We start from the raw sequence: 20,357 nt of genomic DNA, 5'->3' as shown, positions 1-20,357 counted from the left end.
ATTTGATTTCTGCTCTCTATCCTTTCTAGCACGGCTCCCTCCCTTGGGCTTCCATAGTAGTCTATGCATATATCTAGCAATTCTACTTTTTTCAAAGTATTTTAACTGTTTGTATATCTTTCTCCCTTATGAGATGATCAGGAATAATTTTTAATCCATCATTCCGTATCTGCCTCTCAGTCCTATGCTTGGCATATAACAGATGCTCAGTAAATATTTCTTGGAGCAGATTTAATGGAGGTAATAGTTGAAACTGTGGGAGAAAGTGAAATATCCAAGAGAAAGATAAACTTATTGTGATTTTCATGTACACTTTTATTTAAGAAGCCAGGCTAAACTCACAGGAAAATGTTAAAGTAGATTGATTTATGTTTTCTTTCTTAACAAGTATTCCTGATTACATTCATTTCCTTTGTTCATTCCCTCTTAATTTACAAGTAGCATGTCTTCATCTGAAATGGAGTTATTGTTTGCTCATTTTTATTTAAATTCACTTAAATATTAAGTTGAACCATAAGAAATTATTTTTTATGGGTCAAACATAGATATTGGCAATTTTTATGGTTCAACCCAAAGTATAAGGATTCAGAGCTAAGTAGCTTCATTGCATCAGTTTACTGTATTTTTACACAGCTCACATAGTCTATGTTTCTTGGTATGAGTAACTTTTATAGTTGATATAGATCGTCTCAATGCAGGTGCTGCCTCGGGATGTAATGAAACTTCAACCCAGGTACTATTTAAGCAAAAGTTGGAAAGTCATGCATCAGAAAAGCCTCAGAATGGACTTTTGTATTCTGTAGAAAAGTGAACTCTCGTACTGCCTCTATGTTCACTCCCAACTTTCAATTGCATGGCTCTATGAGAGTTAAAATAATGTAACATTATTAAAATGTTAATTTGTTCCTTTATGCCTATCCCACAATTGAATTTTCAAGTAGTTGATTACATTTCTCTCTGTGGATTCAGGAAACTGTTAGTCTCACATTATCTAATTTACTAAACATATTTTGGCCCTTACAACTTTTCCATTAGTCATTCCTAAACACATTTAGCACAAATGAATAAGACGATGTTTGATATTAATGAGCATTGCTTCCTGGAGGAAGAGCAACCCAGGACTGCAGGTACAGTGGGAAACCAAATGTTACGATTCCAAAACCTTGGAACACTGAACCTATAGTCCTCTGCTTGGGCAAATTCGATCTTATCAGAAAAGGTAACCTACTATTAATATGAATGTTGGCATTAAGATGAATTTCAGTGTTATTATGAATGTTGGCATTAAGATGAATTTCAGTGTTATTATGAATGTTGGTGTTAATATTTTGCTTACAGCTGACTCCTTAATTCCTTCTAACTTTTAAGCTTAAAACAATCTTTGAAACTAAATGAGCTGAAAATACCTTTTAAAAAGAAGAAACACATTTAGATTCTGGTGCACAGCAAATTCCCTGTGAATAAAAGTTCCAAATTTGTGATTCTATTTGCATTTCCATAAACACAGAGTCTTTGTGCTTATTATGTGACAAATAACAGTGTTAGAAATGGGGTGTTTTAAGGCTCTAATTATGCATATGCTCCCATTCTCATTGGTGCATGTATTGCAATGTAAAGCTGTACAAAACTTGTACTTTGGGTTCAAGAGCTTTCTTTTTTTTAAGCTGATATTTTAATGAATTTTAACTAACATTGACCTCATTTAAAGGAGTTAAAATATTAAGAAATTTAAAAGGTGCTAAGGTGCCATTGCTCCTTGGGAAGCAGATTCTGAAATGCAGACGAGCATGCAAAATATTTATTAAGAAGTGCCCTGGGGGTCAACACCTGGAAAGGGAAGGAAGAAGCCAAGAGTGGGGAAAGGGAGAAGTTGAGCTATGATGCAGGCCCAACAAAGGTCTCAGTCAACATCTCAGTGAGCTCCCTGGCCGACCTGAGTCTTTTCAATTGGCCAAATCAGGCACAGGGGAGTATCCTCTAGATCTCACATTGATCAGAGAGATTGGATTGTAGACCCCCAAGTTCTCACACTTACATGAGAGTTACAGGTCCCAGGCATGGTAAAGAAGGAGCAAAGAGTTCCAGAACTGAAAAGACCACGTGGTCTAGACCACAGAGGAATTACGGGTAGTTGGTATGGACAAGGTCATTCACACCTGAAGAAGAATCCCGGTAGCCCATCACATGACCAACACACACGGGTTTGAGGCTGACTGTGGTTATGTTCCTATCTCTCTTGCTAAATAAACAAATTCAAATTAATTAAAATTTAATAAAATCAAAACTTTAGTTTCTAAGTTGCACTAACCACATTTCAAGTGCTTAGTAGCCACAGGCAGCTGGTAGCTATTGTGTTGGTTAGCACAGAGCATTTCCACCAGACATATTGAGATACTAGGAAATATTGAAAAACAGAATTGCAGAAAATTTTGCTGGACAGCACTGCTCCACATGTATTACACAGCCACATCTCTTGGAGGTCTTGCTGCCTCCCTGGGATACTTCCAGCAGGAGGCCCCTTCCCCCCATTCTCTCTCTCCTTCTCTAAATCTAGGGAGAGTCTCTTTTTAGTCTCCATAAAACATTAAAAAAATCTTCTTAATTCTATTTTTTAAATTTATAATTGACATGAATCTGATTTGGTTAACTATAACTGGAATCAATAGCAACTGAAAAGTGTTGTCATTCCCTTAAGGGAAGGCCAGGATATCAGGAAATATTTAGATTCATCCCACTCATTCAGTTAAAGAAAAAGAAGAAAACAAGTTGTTTTCATATTTAAACCATATAGACATTCATACCCTGCCAAAGTAACATCCACAAATATAACATTGGTCAGCAAAAAATTAATGGAAAGCAATAAAATTACATTAAGTCTATTTTAAAACCTAGAAAATACAACATTTTAGACTTAGCCTACTCCAAAATAAACCATGTTTGATAATGCAAACCTTTCCATGAGTCACCTTCTATTGAAGAAGTAAACATTGTTTTGGTCGCTTTAGTTGCCAATTCTTCCATAGCATTCTTCTATGAGTTTTGTAGTGCAGACTGCATCGCTTTTGAAACATTTCTGAACAAACCCTTCTAGCCTTGGTATTTAATGTCTTTAGTAGCATTCATTATTTTTTTCTTCTGGAGCTTCAGCAAAAGTCTTGCCGTCCACTTGTGACGTTAAGGGTATTATTTTCCCCCAGTCTAGTGTTCAAAGCTTATATTGAAAGGGTGGAGCTGAAGATCTTCCCACAATGCACATACACCCTCCCAAGAGACCCATGGGAAGAGGAAGATGTACTTCTTATGTTCATGGTCTCCAGTGAAAGGGAGCTGCATGGCATCACACATCCATACACGTGTTGCATTTTTACAAAATATATTGAAAATTATACAGCTGCACCATGTAAAAGACTAGTCTTGCACCACTGTATGATGTTGACACAGGAAAAGGACTGCCATCTAGGAGTGGGCATCCATCAGAGCCCAAACCTCCCCGAGTTTGATGCTGGGGTCTCAGATGGGGAATCATTTCTTCATTGGTTCATTCGTCATTTATTTATTGAAGCATACACATGATAAACAATGGGCTAGGCTTTGGGGATTTATTGGAGCCTATAACCAAGAATCTCTAATTAAATAAGAAACAAATTACCCCATGTATTAATATGATTAAGTGCCCAACACTTCTGTCTAGTAAAGCTTAGATAGGAGAATGTGGCTTAATGTTAAGGCTAAATTGGGACTCCCAATGCCCTTCCCAAATATATACTGTAAGTCGAGATACATGCCTGAGCCAGTAGATGGGAGGCAGATGATGATAGACCCTTGAAGTCCAAGCCTAGTCTTTTCCTTAATCAGTTGCATGAACCAGGATCACAGCTGTGCAGCACACCAAGTCAGGCAGAACAGAGAAAGGCAGATAGCCCTCACCCTTGAGATAATGACCCTGCCCATCAGAGAGATGTGGCAGGTGAATGAGTCATTCCCCTGCCATAGAGAAGGACCTGGTGAGGGTGGAGAGGGGAATGGACACCCACTCCAGGTCACTCCTTGAAAACAAAAGGCAGACCCCATATTGGGCAGACCCAGGCAACATGAGAAGAGAGTTTTTAAACTTCTCCTGCTAGCAATCCCTGTCTCATAGGAATGTTGAGGGGTGGAGAAATTAAGTGAAATACAGTGTTGATATTGGTAGGTGTGTGCCTAGCACGTAGTGGAGTCTGACAAGTAGCAGCAGGTTCTCTTTTCCTTCCCCTCTCTGATGTCTTAGGAGTTCCTTGAGAGGAGGTACTGGGTCTCAATAATTTTTGCAGTATGTTTGTTGAATGGAATCATTTTATTTATTGAGACTTCAACATGCTTAGCATTGAGCTTATTTAGTTTTAAAAATATTAGAATTATAGGACTTTTTAGACCAAAAAGGGGCCTTTCAGATCATAAACCGATTCCTTCATTTTGCAGAGGAAGAAACCATGGCGCAGTGAGCCGGGAGAATGAGGATTCAAGCTCCCATCTCAGAGTGCTTTCCACTTTTCACTAGGAGCACCCCAAAGGCAGTGTTTCCATCACATCTGTATCCCCAACACCCCACAAAAGTATCTGGCATGTTGTTGTCTTGTAGATAATATTTGTTAAATACATTAATTCACCATATCTCCTGCTTGGCCTTTGGCAGTTGTAGATAGCTTGTGGCTTCGCGAGACTCTTACAACAGATACAATTCGTGATATAACCTTCTCTACACTGCATATAGGGGCTTCAAGTTTGAGTCTTTCATGGAATATGTAGAGAAAAAATTAAAATGTTTTAGTATCTTTTAAAATACATATATGTATATTTTTTAAGGTACATCAAGGAGTAATGCACCACTTGGTGTGTGTTTCATTTTTATTTTAGGTAGGAGAAGTAATCACAGGTGGTCGGCGAGCATTCAAATCTATGAAAACTACCTCGGACAGGAGCAGAGAACAAACAAATACAAGGTACCACCTTCCCAGACTGTCCTTAGCTGTATTATATTGTTCTCTTCATTGTCATTTGTTGGTTGGAATGCAGCTTCCAAAATTGTACAATTATTTAAAGTTCTGAGATGATTCATACCATGAATGTTAATGTTTATTTCCCAAACCGTAGACTCTTGCTTTGTAGGGCTCCTCATCCCTAAAATCAAATCTGTGTATATACAGGTCCCAATGTCTCGTCATAATATAATGACTAGTAATGTCAACACCAATGACGGCTAACATTTACCAAGTGCTTGCTTCGTGTCAGGTGCTATTCTGTGTGCTTTACCCATATTAAATACATTCAATCCTCATAATTTTTATGCTCAGTTTCCAGTTAGGGGAGCTGAGGGAGGAGGAAACTTAGAGTGTACTGAAGGTCATGTAGCTATGACATGCTGGGACAACCTTGCTGGTACCGTTGCTGTCACTGCCTCCCTTTTATGATCCGTGTGTCACTCCACAGATGCCTCAACTCTCAGGGGTACTAGCGCCCCTCCTGTCAATCTCCTGACTGTTGGTCATTTTCTGGCTTTTGCTTAAATTCCTTTCCCAACAGGACCCTCACCCTCTCAAGGGAGTAGTCATTCCCTTCTTGGTATCCTCTACTGTTAGACAGCCTCTCTCTGTCTCTCTTTGATTCCTAAATGAAGGTCCAGGCTCTGCTTCCTGGAGACCGTCAGAACCAAGCCAATCTCCCTTAAGCAATGACATCCCTTAAAGTAATTTGCACAAAGCTCTCCCCTTTCTCAGTTCTTCTCTAGAATGAGATCCCAGTTCTTCCAACTGTCCTTCTGCTTCTTATGATTTTCAGACTCTTATCATCCAGATGGTAAAATCTATTTTGAAGTAAGGCAAACTATCTTTGTGATACAAATGTATATGCTAGAATTACCATCATAAAAATACCTGAACAAGAGCTATATATATGTGTTGCATAATAAAGCAGTCAGGCATTGGTATATTCAAAGACAACTGCTGAAGTTTTGTAGAGATTTTTAAACATGGGGTTTGTTTGAACAACAGGTATGCAATTGAATTCCTACCGAAAAATGGGTTGCTGTTTTTAACCTTGGAAATCCACTCTATTTCCCAGCTTAGTGATTTCCATTGCACATACAAGATTCATGGGTATTATGTCTATTATGAATATTCACAGTCATAATTAACCCCCAGCAGCATCAACACATGGAAAGAGTCTGAATCTAATTTGTGAGGAATCAGCAATGGAAAGCCAAATCATTGCAAACAGTTCGGAGCTGGTTTTCAGACCCCAGGAAAACTATCATTACTGTGATTACACTTGAGGATTCAAGATGTCTTAGCACGATTCTTCATAGCAGTCCCTCCTGTGGTATTTTTGCAAAGCCTTTCTTTTTCATTTTGATTACTGAGAAAGGATCACACCACAATCACATGTAAAATGCCTGTGTGAAGGTAGTTTATGGTGCTCCTTAATCATTGGCAAACTCTATTGTGCACGTTATCCCAGCTTCAGGCTGGGCAACCCCATTAACCAAGCAGCTGCCCATTAAAGCTGCTCACAGGGACTGGGGTCAGGCAGGATTGTTGGTTTTAGGCAAAGGACTGTAGATGCAGCCGTCCACCGGGAGGGCCACAAGAGGCCCCTTGCCCATCTCTTGGCAGAGTGGTTTGTTTCTCATGCTGGGGAGAAAGTGAATGGAGGGGGAGGAGCAACTGGAGTAGGGTTTTATTCATCAGGTCATCAGTGACCTCTTGTGGTCCCACAACACTGTAAAATGAAGGAAGATGCACAAATTCCTCCAAACGAAGGGATTTATTGAGTGCTGACTCTGCTACATGATGCTATGTGTTGTCTGTCTTTCATCTTCAAGAATAACACTGCAGATAAGTGCTATTATTTCTAATTTACTGAGATTGAGAGATGGCATTTGCCCAAGATGTCAAAGTTGGTAAGTGGTAGAACCAGGATTATAAAACTTCAGGCTTGTTCTTCTTCTTCTTCTTTTTTTTTTTTTTTTTTTTTTTTTTTTTTTTTTTTGAGGCAGAGTCTCGCTTTTGTCAAGTGCAGTGGCAAGAGGCTGGAGTGCAGTGGCAGGATCTCGGGTCACTGCAACCTCTGCCTCCTGGATTCAAGCGATTCTCCAGCCTCAGCCTCCCGAGTAGCTGGGACTACTGGTGCCTGCCACCATGCCTGGTTAATTTTTGTATTTTTAGTAGAGACAGGGTTTCACAATGTTGGCCAGGCTGGTCTCAAATTCCTGACCTCCTGTGATCCCCCTGCCTTGGCCTCCCAAAGTGCTGGGATTACAGGTGTGAGCCACCGCACCCAGCCAGACTTGCCTTCTTAATCTCTTCCTGGTGTCATTTGATGAACAGAAGATTTTGATTTTAAAACAATCAAAATTATTAAACTTTTTTATGGTTAATTATTTTATGTTTGTTCTTTTCTAGAAATTCCATCCTGCCCTGAGGTCATAAAGGTAGTCCTTTATGTTGTAAGGCTTTATACTTTTGCTTTTCACATTTAGGTATAATTTGAGGAAACGTCTAATCCATCAGGAATTAAGTTTGTTTAAAGTATGACAATTTAATTTGTTTAAAGTATAACAATTTAATTTTTCCCATTGTGGGCACCCTACTGTCCCTTTGTTTCTTATTAAGTTGGTTATTCTTTCTACATTTGTTACTAAGGCCACCTCTGTCGTAGACCGGGTGTCCACATCTGTATGGGTTTGCCTCTGGTCTCTATTCTGCTCTACTTCCTTAATTTCCATAGTCTTATAATGAGTTTTATAACTGGTAGGAAATGTCTTCTCACCTTATTCTTGAAGAGTGAGTTGGCTAATTTTATCCCTTTGCACTTACATATATATTTCAGAATCAACCAAGCAATTTTTACTCACATACAAACACACACACAGGTATATATTGGGATTTTCTTTGGAATTGTATTGGCCATATAGATCAATTTAGAGAGAACAGTTCTTAATAGTATTAGTATCTCTCTGTCCTTTTTTTGATCTTATTTGGTATCTGTTTGTAACTTTTGCATAAGCATACCAATGTTTTATTAATTTTTAGGTGTATGATATTTTGATGCTATCACAAATGTATTATTTATTTTATTTTTTTCTCTGTTGCTGGTATAGAGATTGCAGTTTACTTTTTCATTGTGGTAAAGTACACATTACCTCAAATTGACCATTGTAATCATTTAAAAGTGTACAATTCGGTGGCAGTTAGTATATTCACAATGTTGTACGACCATCACCACTAAGTAGTCTACTTTTGTGTTTGATTTTGTAGCCAGCAACTTTACTAATCTCTCTTATTATTTTATTAATGTATCTGTGGGTTCTTTCAGATTTTCTGTATGCCTGCAAAGAACCACAGCTTGCTTGCTTGCTTTCCGATTGATCCTTATCTCTTGTATTTCCTCTTCATGCCTCACTGCACAGGGAAAGGCTCCAGGACAGTGTTGAGTAGTGGAGTGAGGGCAGCATCTTTGTTGTTCTGCTAAGTCCAGAGGGAAGCGTTCCAGTTTTCCATCTTTTACTAGGAAGTCTGAGACATGTTATTTAAACAGTAATTGTAGTGGTTTTATAGTTCATGTTTTCATATTCCAGTATCTGAAGTTTTTATATTTCTATTTCTGTTCTTGTTCTATTGGTTCTCGTGCTTTTTTTTTTTTTTTTTCCTTGAGTAGTCGTCTTTTTTGTTCATTTATTTGTTTTTTTGAAACAGAGTTTCGCCTTTGTTGCCCAGGCTGGAATGTGATGGCATGATCTTGGCTCACTGCAACTTCCGCCTCCCAGTTCAAGCGATTCTTGTGCCTCAGCCCCCTGAGTAGCTGGGACTACAGGCACCTGCCACCACGCCCAGCTAATTTTTTGGTATTTTTAGTAGAGACAGGTTTTTGCCATGTCGGCCAGGGTGGTCTCAAACTCCTGGCCTCAAGTGATCCGCCCGCCGCAGCCTCCCAAATTGTTGGGATTACAGGCACGAGACACTACGCCTGGCCTAGTTGTTTATTTTTTACTGTGAGCTACTGCATATAGAACCATCTGAGTGACCTTGGACCAACCCTTTCCCCCCACTTTCTTAGTTGTAGTTGACAAGAATAACTGTGGAATGTGCTGGGAATACAACATCTTGAGATAAGAGGGAGCTGGCTAAAATAGCCTCAGTTCTGTTTCAGTTGCCTTCCCCACTCCGGAAACATACATCCTTCAACGCTTTAACCCACTGATCACGTGGTCCAGGGGTATACAATCTAGGATGGGCTGCTTCCTGGGGTCCTTGTGCTGTGGTACAAGTGGGGCATGTGCAGAAGAGCTGCCATCTCCTTCCCAGGCAGCTTCCCTGAGCCTTGGGGTGTAGCTCCCAATGCACCTGCGGTTTCTGTTGTCCTCTGCTGCCTGTCTATAAGTAATAAATCTGCTTCATGTAGCCTGTTGTGTATGGGGGTGTTCTGTTTTACTGGACTCTGGCAAGTTGGTAACCAGTGCACAGGGAACTTGCTTCACACTCCACTGCCTAGGAAAGTATTCTGGTGGTTCCTTAGAGGCCTGGGAGGTACTTGGCCAGGGAACATTGGCATGTGCTGCAGAGAAAAACACTGCCAATTTGGAACCACTTTCATCTAAATTCAAGATTGAGGATTTTTAACCAACAGCTGCTGTAAACTTTCTAGCTTGTGGTGACAACTCAGTTTTCCTCTGCCCCACTGAAGCAGCTTTCCTCGAAGTGCCTTGCGGAGGTGAGCAGTGGGCATTTACTTCTCAGAGAAGCTCTTTGGCACTGCACCCTTATTATGGAGAGGGTGTCCCGTTAGACTGCCCACCTGGCATGCTCAGGGCCTTGGCCTCTGTCTTCAGACTCTGTAAGGTCAGATTGACCAAAGCACAACTTCAAGGGCTCCCCAAGTGCTCTCAGGGCAAAGGTGACTTCAGGCCTCTGCTCCTCCTTCTGAGTTCCGACTTTCCTTGATTTGTGACATTGCAGTTCCTTGTGATTTTATCGAGTCTTTCATGATCTCAAGAAAGTTTTCAGTGGGAGGTGGGAGTCTTTGGTCCAAATATGCTAGCTTACTAGGAAACCAGAAAAAAGTTCTTTCTTTATGTTTTTTGATAAAAGGAATGAATCTCTGATGTGTTTTGCACTTAGTGATTAATTTTAGGCAATTTCTTTTTTCTTGCTTACTTCCATGATGCTAAATCTGTTGATTTTGTCTTCCAGCTATTCTTACTGGATTCTAGAGGTGATGTTTCTGACAGTCAGGTCGTGGGTAAGACCAGTGATGGGCGTCTGTCCTAGAGGCCTCTGACATTAAGGCGGGGAAAGCAACGGTGAAAAGGCCCCTCCCCCCTTTGTTTTGGAGATTATTGTGATCTTCAAGTGCCCCAGGCTTAGCTGCTTACTGTTTTTGACTCCAGAGATCCATGAGTAATTAAAATCCTCTATTATGATTTAGTTCATTCCTCACAACATCTGAATTAGTTGTGCCACAGATAACAATATACTAGCTAAGTTCATGGCTTATTACTGAGACCAGAAATCATGGCCCAGGATATATACTGGGAAATGAGGTAGGCTATTCTTCCTCAAAGTCAAGGACAAAATAATTATACTAGATGAACTTAGATATATACTTAAAACACAAATATCATAGCCTTTTAAGTAAGAACATAATAATTAAAAAGTAGGGCTTTATTTAATAATGACTATAATGAAGGTGTTTGAACTTCCTACGTTTGTTTTGGAATAAATTTTCCAAACTAGAAAGTGCCTGGCCAGGCATGGTGGCTCACATCCTTAATCCCGGCACTTTGGGAGGCTGAGGCAGGTGGATCACCTGAGGTCGGAAGTTCAAGCAGCCTGGCCATCTTTTGGCAAAACCCCGTTTCTACTAAAAAAAAATACAAAAATTAGCCAGGTATGGTGGCATGCACCTGTAGCCCCAGCTACTTGGGAGTCTGAGGTGGGAGGATCACTTGAACACAGGAAGTGGAGGTTGCAGTGAGCCAAAATTGCACCACCGCACTCCAGCCTGGGCAATGGAGCAAGGCTCCATCTGAAAAAATAAAAATAAAAAAGTGCCATGTCAATGTCAGTGGCTATTGTTATTAACATCATTATTAATTATTTGTACAACTGAGTAACTGTACTAAATGATAACTATAATTATAAAAACTTAGTCATAACTGGTCTAATTTACCTATGTAAAGATTTACGTTAGGTTATGGGATTCCTGGTTCCCAGGGAGATGTTGGCATTCTTTTCCCTATATTTCTGTATGTACTGATAGATGACATTTGGACCTGACTTGTATAAGGATATATTTGGCTACGAGTAATAGAATACCTAAGATAGACTTAAAAATGTAGGATGTTTTATTACCTCAAATAACAATTATTCTGGAAGAAGGTGTTTTTGTAGGTGGTTCGGCAGCTTAGCAGTTAAGACCCCAGGTTAGCATCTTTGTATTCTGTTGGCCTTTCCTTGAGTGTCACAGATGAACTCTAGAGTTTCAAATAGCAAATCCCTATACTGGCACCCCCCATAAGAAGGAAGACTTGGTAGGCAAAGTGGTAGCCTCCAGGATGGTGGTTTCAGTGGGGCATCATGGCTGGAAGGGCACAGTAGGAGCTCCTAGAATGCTGATAATGTTCTGCTTCTTAATTCACGGTGCATTCAATTAATGAAAGTTTCACTCTTATGATTTGGGCATTTTGCTATACATGTATTGCACTCAATAAAAAGGCTTAAAAAGTTATTAAAATCACCACATAATAAACGAAATATCTGTGCTTGCCCCAATACTGAGCCTGACCCTCAGTTTCAGCCTCTAATGGACCCCTGCCCCTCTCCCTTCTTCCACTTCTGCATCAGTGAGGTGGGGAAGGGATGCGGGGGCTCAGTGATGGGTGTGAGCACCAGATAAGACTGTGAACATACAGGTTGAGTATCCCTTATCCAAAATGCTTAGGACCAGACTTGTTTTTTATTTTGGATTTTTTTCAGATTGTGGAATATTTGCATGATACCAGTTCAACATTCCTAACTGGAAAATCTGAAGTGCTCCAATGAGCATTTCCTTTGAGCATTATGTCAGTGCTCAAAAAGGTTTAGATTTGGGGGCATTTTGGATTTTGGAACTTCAGATTAGGGATACCCAACTTATATTGAGAGATGATTAAAAACAACAACACATCCCTTTCAGTTCACCAAAACAACTGGGTCAATTTGGTCAGTCAAATCGTCTCACCTGGGCACATATCATATAGCTTCTTTAAGTACAATAATGATTATATAACATCTCTTTTTGCTAATAACAATAATATTATTTTATCTACTTAGTAAGGTTATTGAGGATAGGAAGACAGCTTTTCATTTTCAGTCTCCAGGACACACACAAACCTGGGTGCATAGTAGGTACTCAGTAAACACTTATTGAATGAACAGATTCATGAATTGTGAGCAGCCAATGAAAGAGAAGGTAAATTATCTTGTTTGTGACAAATAGCAATTAAAGAAAAATTGGAAATTTAGACAACAGGGCAGTAACAAGGAGTAGTGTCAGTGTTCTGTTTTCTAACTACATTTACATGACACTAAATATAGTAAATAGGTTGTTAAACATCATTCCCTTACTTGAAAAAGAAATCAGTCTCTAACTTTCCTAAAAATAAACACACTCCCTACTGCTTGAGTATCTCAAAGCGAAAAGAAAAATGTAGTGGGCGAGGTACCCCAGTTCCCAAGAGTCGTGGCACCGGCACTTGCCGCAAAGCCAAAGACTTTCAGCGTCTTACCTTAAACAGTTCTCCAGGCGGCCTCCCCAACAGATTACCTTACCCAGCCATCCAAGCTTCCCTCACTTACCCAGCCCTACCCTCACTGGACTGGGCCAGACACTCCCGCTCCTTCCCCCATCCCCACCTTGGGTACCTCACTCTCTGAAGATAACAGGTTAAGAGTAAGCAGAACAAATGTTTTCTTACCTTTTGTCAGTGTTACCTCTCTGGAATGTTCTTCCTCCTCAAAATCTTGGAAAATACCAGCCCCACCCCGCGCCCAGTGCCAGGTGCCAAGTTCCCTTACTCTATGATTCCTACCGTAATTCTTTCTGGGCCTTGGTGATGGTTGTCTCCTTGTGCTTCAACCTGGCTTGTTTATCCTACTTGCAGAGCCCTTGCCACACTGGTGCAAAATAGCCCAGTATATGTGTGTCCTCCTCATTTGATTGTGGGCATACACCATGTCTTACTCATCTTTAAATTCCTAGCACTGATTACAGCACTGGGCACCTAAAAGATGTGTGCTGAAAAGCATACTGAATTTCATAACGAACTCTTATCCATATCCTAGTACATATTGACTGATGCCACCCTTTTCCTACATGGCACTGACACTTACGGAATGCCTGCTGTGTTTCTGGCACTTCTCTACGTCCTTTACATGGATGAACTCATTTGATCTTGACAACGGCCTTATGTTCATTGTCATCCCTATTTTAAAGATGAGGTCTTTGAGGCACAAAGTGGCTGAGTAACTCACAAGGGCCAGCAGCTTAGCAGGTAGGAGCCAGGATCTTGCAAGCTACCCTAGACACTCTACTGCCTCTTGACTTGCAGTAATGAACTTTGTTTCTTGATTACCAGGAAATAAATGAGATGAAAGAGGGCCTAGCAGGTTGTGGGTTTACTGTGTCATAACACAATTGGTTTCAATATTCATGCTGACCTGGAGAACTGTTTGTTTTGATGGATATAGGCTTATGTGCCAAATGTCAAGAATAGAAAACCCCTCTTTATGCTGTGTGTTTGGTACCTAATATTCTATGAGGAACAGTATGGGTGATGTTAATACCAGAGATTTGGATTCAGTTCCCAGCTAGTTCTGCCTATGTTTATCTGTGGGAACTTGGCTGACTATTCCTCTTGTCCTCCCACTGGGTCTGAGGATTTGATGACACAAGTAAAGGCCTTAGCATGGGGCTCAACAAAAGGCAGTGTGTCGAGGGTCCCCAAGATGACCCCAGGTTCAGAGATTAATTAGAGGAACTCACAGGACTTAGCATATAATCACACTCATGGCTAAGATTTATTGCAGCAAAAGAATAGGAGGCAAAATCAGCAAAAGGCTAAGTCCAGAAAAAGCCAGGTGCAAGTTTCTAAAAGTCCTTTCCCTGTGGAGTCACACAAGACATGCTTAATTCCTCCCGCAATGGGTTGCAACAACACATATGAAATGTCCATCAGGGAAGCTCATTAGAGATTCAATGCTCAGGGTTTTGTTGGGTGCTGGTAGGCACCCTCTGCCTAGTGGGTGCCAATGCTATGCAGTCCCAGAAGGAAAGCATAAACCAAATTGACTGCACACATTGCAAGGCACAGTGAGCTACCCTGATTGTTTAGGGAAAGTTTCATGTGGCTGTAGGGAACAGCTTACCAGCCAATGCCCAACCTTGCAGGGCTACCTTCTAAAGATAGTCATCTCTGGCCTGCCATGTTTACTGTTTTCTGCACAGTCAGCCACCAACCTTATGATGACTGACTATGCAGAAAAGAATAAGCAGCATCATAGCTGATGCCACAAAACTCTATTCTTTTAAAGGCAGGTGGTTCAGTGAATACTGTGGCACCGAGGCATCTGAGAGGAAGGTGTGTTCAGGATATGACCATTCATTTCTCTGGAGCATTAATTCTCCCTTTATTGCTCACCCACATTCCTTCACATCTTTCAGGGCATCTTCGGATTCCCACCTCTTTCACCCCTTCAGAGGCTACACAAGCCCCTTTTCCATTTCTTCTCCTTCCTGTGGCATATGGAGTTTATGGTATGCTGTTTGGGCTTCTGAATATACTATTTTATATTCTTTGTATATTTTGTATTTTTTGTTCAGCAGGTCCTTGTGTATTAGTCAAAATAGTGTGAAGGATCAAAAACTAAAATGACTTCAAGGACTAGGCAGATTACACAAATGAAGGGAGATGGTTGCAAGGAAAATAGAGAGTTGACACTTTCAGAAGAACACCCTGACAAAGGGTGTTCATGGAATGAGCTTAGTCTGAGGACATCAGTTTAGAGCTCCTGAATTTGACTGACTGTGATTTTCTTTAGGTCAGAGATAATTTCTTATATAATTTCATTATTTCCCCAATAGAAAAATAATATTTTTCATCTATTCAACAATATTTATTCAATACAGCCATATGCCTAGGATAAAAGATGAAAAAGACAAAACCTTTGCTTCAAAGATACCAGTATTGTATGAAAACAGACAAAGAATGAAACAGGTGTATGAGAGTGTCATTAATTCTGTGTTCAAGCACTACACTGTGCTATTAGATATTATCAGGAACATTGTCTATTTGCACAGACCGTGGTTTCCCTGGTGCCTATACAGCACCTGGAATATCGTAGATATTTAACACGTATCTGTTCAATGAACATTTGAATGAACGGTGCAGTGATTCCAAAACAATTTGACTGATTATCAATATCATTTGAGGGAACATTATAAAAATACAGGTTACTGGCCCCAACACCAGACTTATTGAATCAAAATTGCGGAGAACGCAGCCCAGAGACCTAATTATCTACATCTATATCTATATCTATATCTATATCTATATCTGACCATGATATTGGGAACATTGGCCAACCGAGGTGCCCCCTTCTTCTGTTTCATGCTTGCTATTGCTGAGAAAACTGAGTGAGTGCAGAAGGCTCAGGTTCTTGTGAGAGGAGAGGTTGGTGGGGCTACACTTTACTATGCACCTGAACTTGCCGTGTAGATGCCCCTGCCAAACCCCTACAAGTTAGATTGTCTGAAGCAGGAGGGTCCAGAAGCCTGATGAGCTGCATTCAGGAATAAGAGCTGCCTGGAAGGATTCAGTTATTGATCTTGGCTGTAGGGCTTTGCCTGCTGTATCATTTCAGTTATCAAATACAAATTCTTAACGAGGTAGAGTTTCACAGGTGACATCTCCTCCAACTGCCTGTGCATTAGTAGAAACCCAGTGACTTTTTTTTTTTTTTTTAGAACTTTTCTTCTCCACAGGTCAGAATCTTGATTCTACAAGGCTCTAAGCTTCTTGATGCTAGGGACATTCTCTCCTTTTATTTCTGTGCTCCAGGCATATTACTTGCCAATGTTTGCTGAATAAATGGATGGGTGAGTTGAATCTATTTGAAATTTTAAATGATGTAGTATCAGTTTCTGTTTGTCTTTTTTTGTTGTTATAGAAGCAAGCACATGGAGAAACTAGAAGTAGACCCTAGCAAGCACTCATTCCCTGATGTGACTAACATAGTTCAAGAGAAAAAACACACACCCAGAAGACGACCTGAACCCAAAATTATACCAAGTGAGGAAGACCCAACCTTTGAAGACAACCCTGAAGTGCCTCCGCTGATTTGAAACATCTGGCTGCGTTGCCATTGGCTGAGACCCACCAGGTCCAGTTTTGGTTGGTGTAGAGACCATATGCATATTATTCCTGGGATAAACACAGAGTTATTTGTCAATATCGCTGCTCCAGTGTTTTAAGTCTTACTTTGCATAGTAATATCCTTAAGATAGCTTAAAATTAAAATGTATGTCTTAAATGCTATAACTCATCATTTACCTATAATAAAGGGTTGGTATTGAAAATGTTTAGTAAGATCATAGAACTATTGCATAAAACACTGATTATAAATACTGTCTACTTATGCAAAGTATTAATTCATAGATAAAAGGACTGAGTATTAAATTGGTACTTCAGCAAAGTGGTCAAGCTTAGAAGTTAAAACTGTAATTTCAGACCCAATTGGAATACTTTAATATGATTTTAAACAGCATTTCCATTTTCCTTCCCATGATGTGTCTGCTTTCTCTGGTGGCATGGTATAATGGCAAGAATATGAGTTTTGAAACCAGACACTCTATATTTGGATTCCAGCTCAATCACTTTGTAAAGACCTTCAGCAAGTCCTTTAATTCTCTGAGCCTTAGTGGCTTCATGTATAATCTGGGAATAATAACACTTGCCTCACAGGTTTGTCTCAAGATAAACTGCAGAAAGCACTTAGTACAGTGTCAGCCATACATTTAGAGCCTCTTCTCTCTCTCCTTCTTCCGTTTCTCCTCTCTCTTCTCCTCCCTTTCTCCTGTCTCTCCTCCTCCCTGCTCCTTCTTCCCCTCCCTCCCCAATTACTTTTCTCCCCTTATTCTTTTTCTTCACCTCTTTACTCTCCATCCCACTCCTTCTCCTCTATTTCCTTTTTTACTTTTTTAATATCCTACCGCTTCTTTATCTAGAACATTATGAATTCAATATTTCACATACATTGTAGGACAAATTACTGTTACTCTGATCATGATATAGCAACATTTAAGTCAGTTTCCCCAAATATTCATTCAACAAATACTTATTGAGCAACTATTGAGTGCTAGCCCCCTCTCTGTTCATCAGGGATTTAGTAGTAACAAAGCAGACAAATACATACACACAGACTATGTCAGGTGGTGTTCAGAGCTGTGAAGGAGAGTCAAAGTGAGGGAATCAAGGGTGATGGGTGCTTTTTCAGACAGGGCCTTTCTCTATTAAACAGGCTTCCAATGGAAGACTCTGCTAATGTTTAGCAGATAACCAAAATGCATCAGTTAGAAAAAAATATGATGAGAATGAGGGACTGGTTATAGGAATGCAATTGGGCACAAATGTGGGAAGAGCTGAGTAGTGAAGCTCTAGAAGGGAGAGGTAGAGAATTGGAAGAAGCAGCACTGGTACAGGTAGACAATTCAGAACTTGCACAGAATCTGAGAAGCTGAAGTAGGACTGTGATTGGGAGCTTGTGGAGAGGTCTATGGAAATTATCATGCTGCTGAAATTGTTGCCTCTATTTATCTGCTACCCTTCTGGTCCGTGGCCAAGATCCTGGTGGGTGGGCTTGGAGCCAGCCTTCGTCAGCAGGCCTGCGGTAAGAAAGATGGGATGGACACACAGTGGTGGAGATCAAGGATCAGCTGCAGCAGGCTGGGTCCCTCTGCATCTGTCCATCACTGCGACTGATGGCAATGACTGAGTATAACACCTTTCTTCATGGTCAACTCTACCCAGGAACCACGTAGGGAAGGAAATTCTGGAAAACAGCTCCCAGCCTTAGCCAACTTGACATATCATAATCCAACAGAACTCAACCTCTACCAACTTGGAAATCATGTACATTTGTCAGGACTGTATTTAATTTCCACATAGAGAGAAAGCAAAATTATACTTTTGACCAAACTAATACAATTATCCATTAAACAAACAAAACTGTGCTATCTGTTATGGACTGAATAATTGTGTACTCACAAAATCCATATGTGGAAGCCCTAACCCCCAGTGTGATGGTATTTGGAGGTGGGCCTTTGGGAGATAATTAGGATTAAATAATATCATGAGGGTTGGTTCCTCATGATGGTATTTGTGTTTTTAAGAGGAAGAGACACTGGAGACCACTCTCTCTCAGCCATCTGGCCATCTGAAGACATAGCACTAAGTCAGGAGGAGATCTTGGACTTCTGGCCTCCAGAACTGGGAGAAATACATTTCTGTTGTTTTAAGCACCCAGTCTATGGTACTTTTTTGTGGCACCCCAAGCAGACGAGGACATTATCCCTCTCCCAAAAAAGATACACAGAGTCCTGCATGTGACCTCTTTCATCCGTGACTGATGGTTATTTCTCTTCTAGAGGACTCACACTCTCATTTTTATATCCTATGAATTAAATATGGAGATATAAAGTTAACCACTGTTAACACATCTTGTATTAGAATGGAAAAAAAAAGAAACAAAGTGAAGGGATTTACGTATATAGATAAATTCATATGTGGATGTACATATGTGGTCCACTCTAACTGTGGACCATGGTGTTGTTTTGGGTCCCCAGGAATTTCCATTGGTTCAGAGCCAATGTCCAGTAATCCCTGAAATGTCTGGGTGTTTCTTTCCTCTCAGTGCACAGTCACCCTCGTAAATGTGGGCCCCTTTGCAGAAAGCTAAAAGGAAGATTTATAGAATAAAATTTTGGCAGTATAGCAGGGTTCTTCCCCAAGGAGATCCAGCTGTCAGGTAGTAAACCAGGAAGATGTCTGAGGGAAGAGTGTTCCAAAAACTAGACAGATCTTTATATATGGATATGTGTGTTTACACACATATATATTCATATCGAAGCAAGGAAGAAATACCATCACTACTGTAGATCTTGTTTTTGAAGCTGATCATGTGGCTGCAGCTGGTAACTGATATTTATAGCCTTCTCCTTCCTCTACTTATTTCATGTTACCTTTCCTTCAGCAAGCACTTCCACAGGGTAGTTCCTGACGTCATGGGGCAACCCAACCTTCATTCCTGCACATTCTGTGCCATTGAAAGTCCTATCTATATTGGGTGGTTTAGTTTTCCATTTACTGTTACCACAAAACTGGAGGTACTAAAAAGATGCCCCAAGAATTATCTGCATTTCAGTTAAATCCCTCCCTCTTCTCTCCTACTGCCCGTGAGCAGTAGCTATTCATTTTCTTGTCATGGTGAAATCTCCCAGCCAGTACACTAACTTCCTTCTTTGCCTGTTAGTTCACTGGCACAAAGGCCCCAACATGGCTAGATTTGTCTCCACTTGCAATTAGAAGGCAGCATTGTTGTGTTTTCTGATGAAAGCACTCTTTCCTTTGGAACCAATCTCTCTAAACCAGCAGAGCCCCAAGTTCCAGAAGCAGGAAGTAAAATGTTGTCGAGTTCATTAGTAGGGGCAGTAGTGAGTGGGCCATACTCACTCCCATCCCTTGGTCCCAGATCTATGCATCTTGGCTATGAAAGAAACAGCACCATATATTGGATGGGGATTCAGATTCTAAATTATATCCAAAGGAACATTACCTCATCCACAAAAAGCATTATATCACATGCTGACACTTTAATTAAACCTTCAAAAGGCCACTTCATTGTTCTGTCAGGCCAGCTGCTCCAGGTAAGTTCATTGAATTCTATAGCATCATTCTATTGGCATGCTTCATTTGCTGGAAATTGAGTTGCTTGGTTAGAAGTGACACTCCATGAAATACTATGACAGTGAATACGGCGTTTGTTAGGTAAGTCCACAGATAGTGGTTTTGGCAGAAGCCTTATAGGGAAGGAAGAAAGATTTATGTTCAGAATAAGTGCATTTTCCAGTGAAAATAAGGGTCTTTCTCTTCCATAATAGAATTATTATTGTGTAATCAACTTGCCACCAGGTAGCTGGCTGGTCCTATAGGGCCTTTAAGTGGCTGCTTATGGGACTAAGTGTTGGCTTCTACTTTTGTCGTATTTGTCACTGTGAAAGTCTGAAAACAT

The 20,357-nt window shown here is 40.4% G+C and overlaps 1 protein-coding gene across 8 annotated transcripts in view; it reads left to right on the top strand.

Moving 5' to 3' along the window:
• Positions 1–16,647, top strand: part of DNAAF11 (dynein axonemal assembly factor 11) — a 103,882-nt gene extending 87,235 nt beyond the window's left edge. For 3 of the 8 annotated variants that reach the window (XM_063816028.1, XM_009455928.5, XM_063816029.1), the window contains 2 exons: positions 4,894–4,979; positions 16,239–16,647. In XM_063816028.1, coding sequence (XP_063672098.1) covers positions 4,894–4,979; positions 16,239–16,413 — 261 coding nt within the window. In that variant the 3' untranslated portion in view covers positions 16,414–16,647. 8 annotated transcript variants of the gene reach the window in all.
• Positions 16,648–20,357: the final 3,710 nt, after the last annotated feature.

The sequence above is a fragment of the Pan troglodytes genome, chromosome 7, assembly GCF_028858775.2.
Source record: "Pan troglodytes isolate AG18354 chromosome 7, NHGRI_mPanTro3-v2.0_pri, whole genome shotgun sequence".
Lineage (NCBI taxonomy): Eukaryota > Metazoa > Chordata > Mammalia > Primates > Hominidae > Pan > Pan troglodytes.
This window is presented reverse-complemented; position numbering and strand designations above follow the sequence as displayed.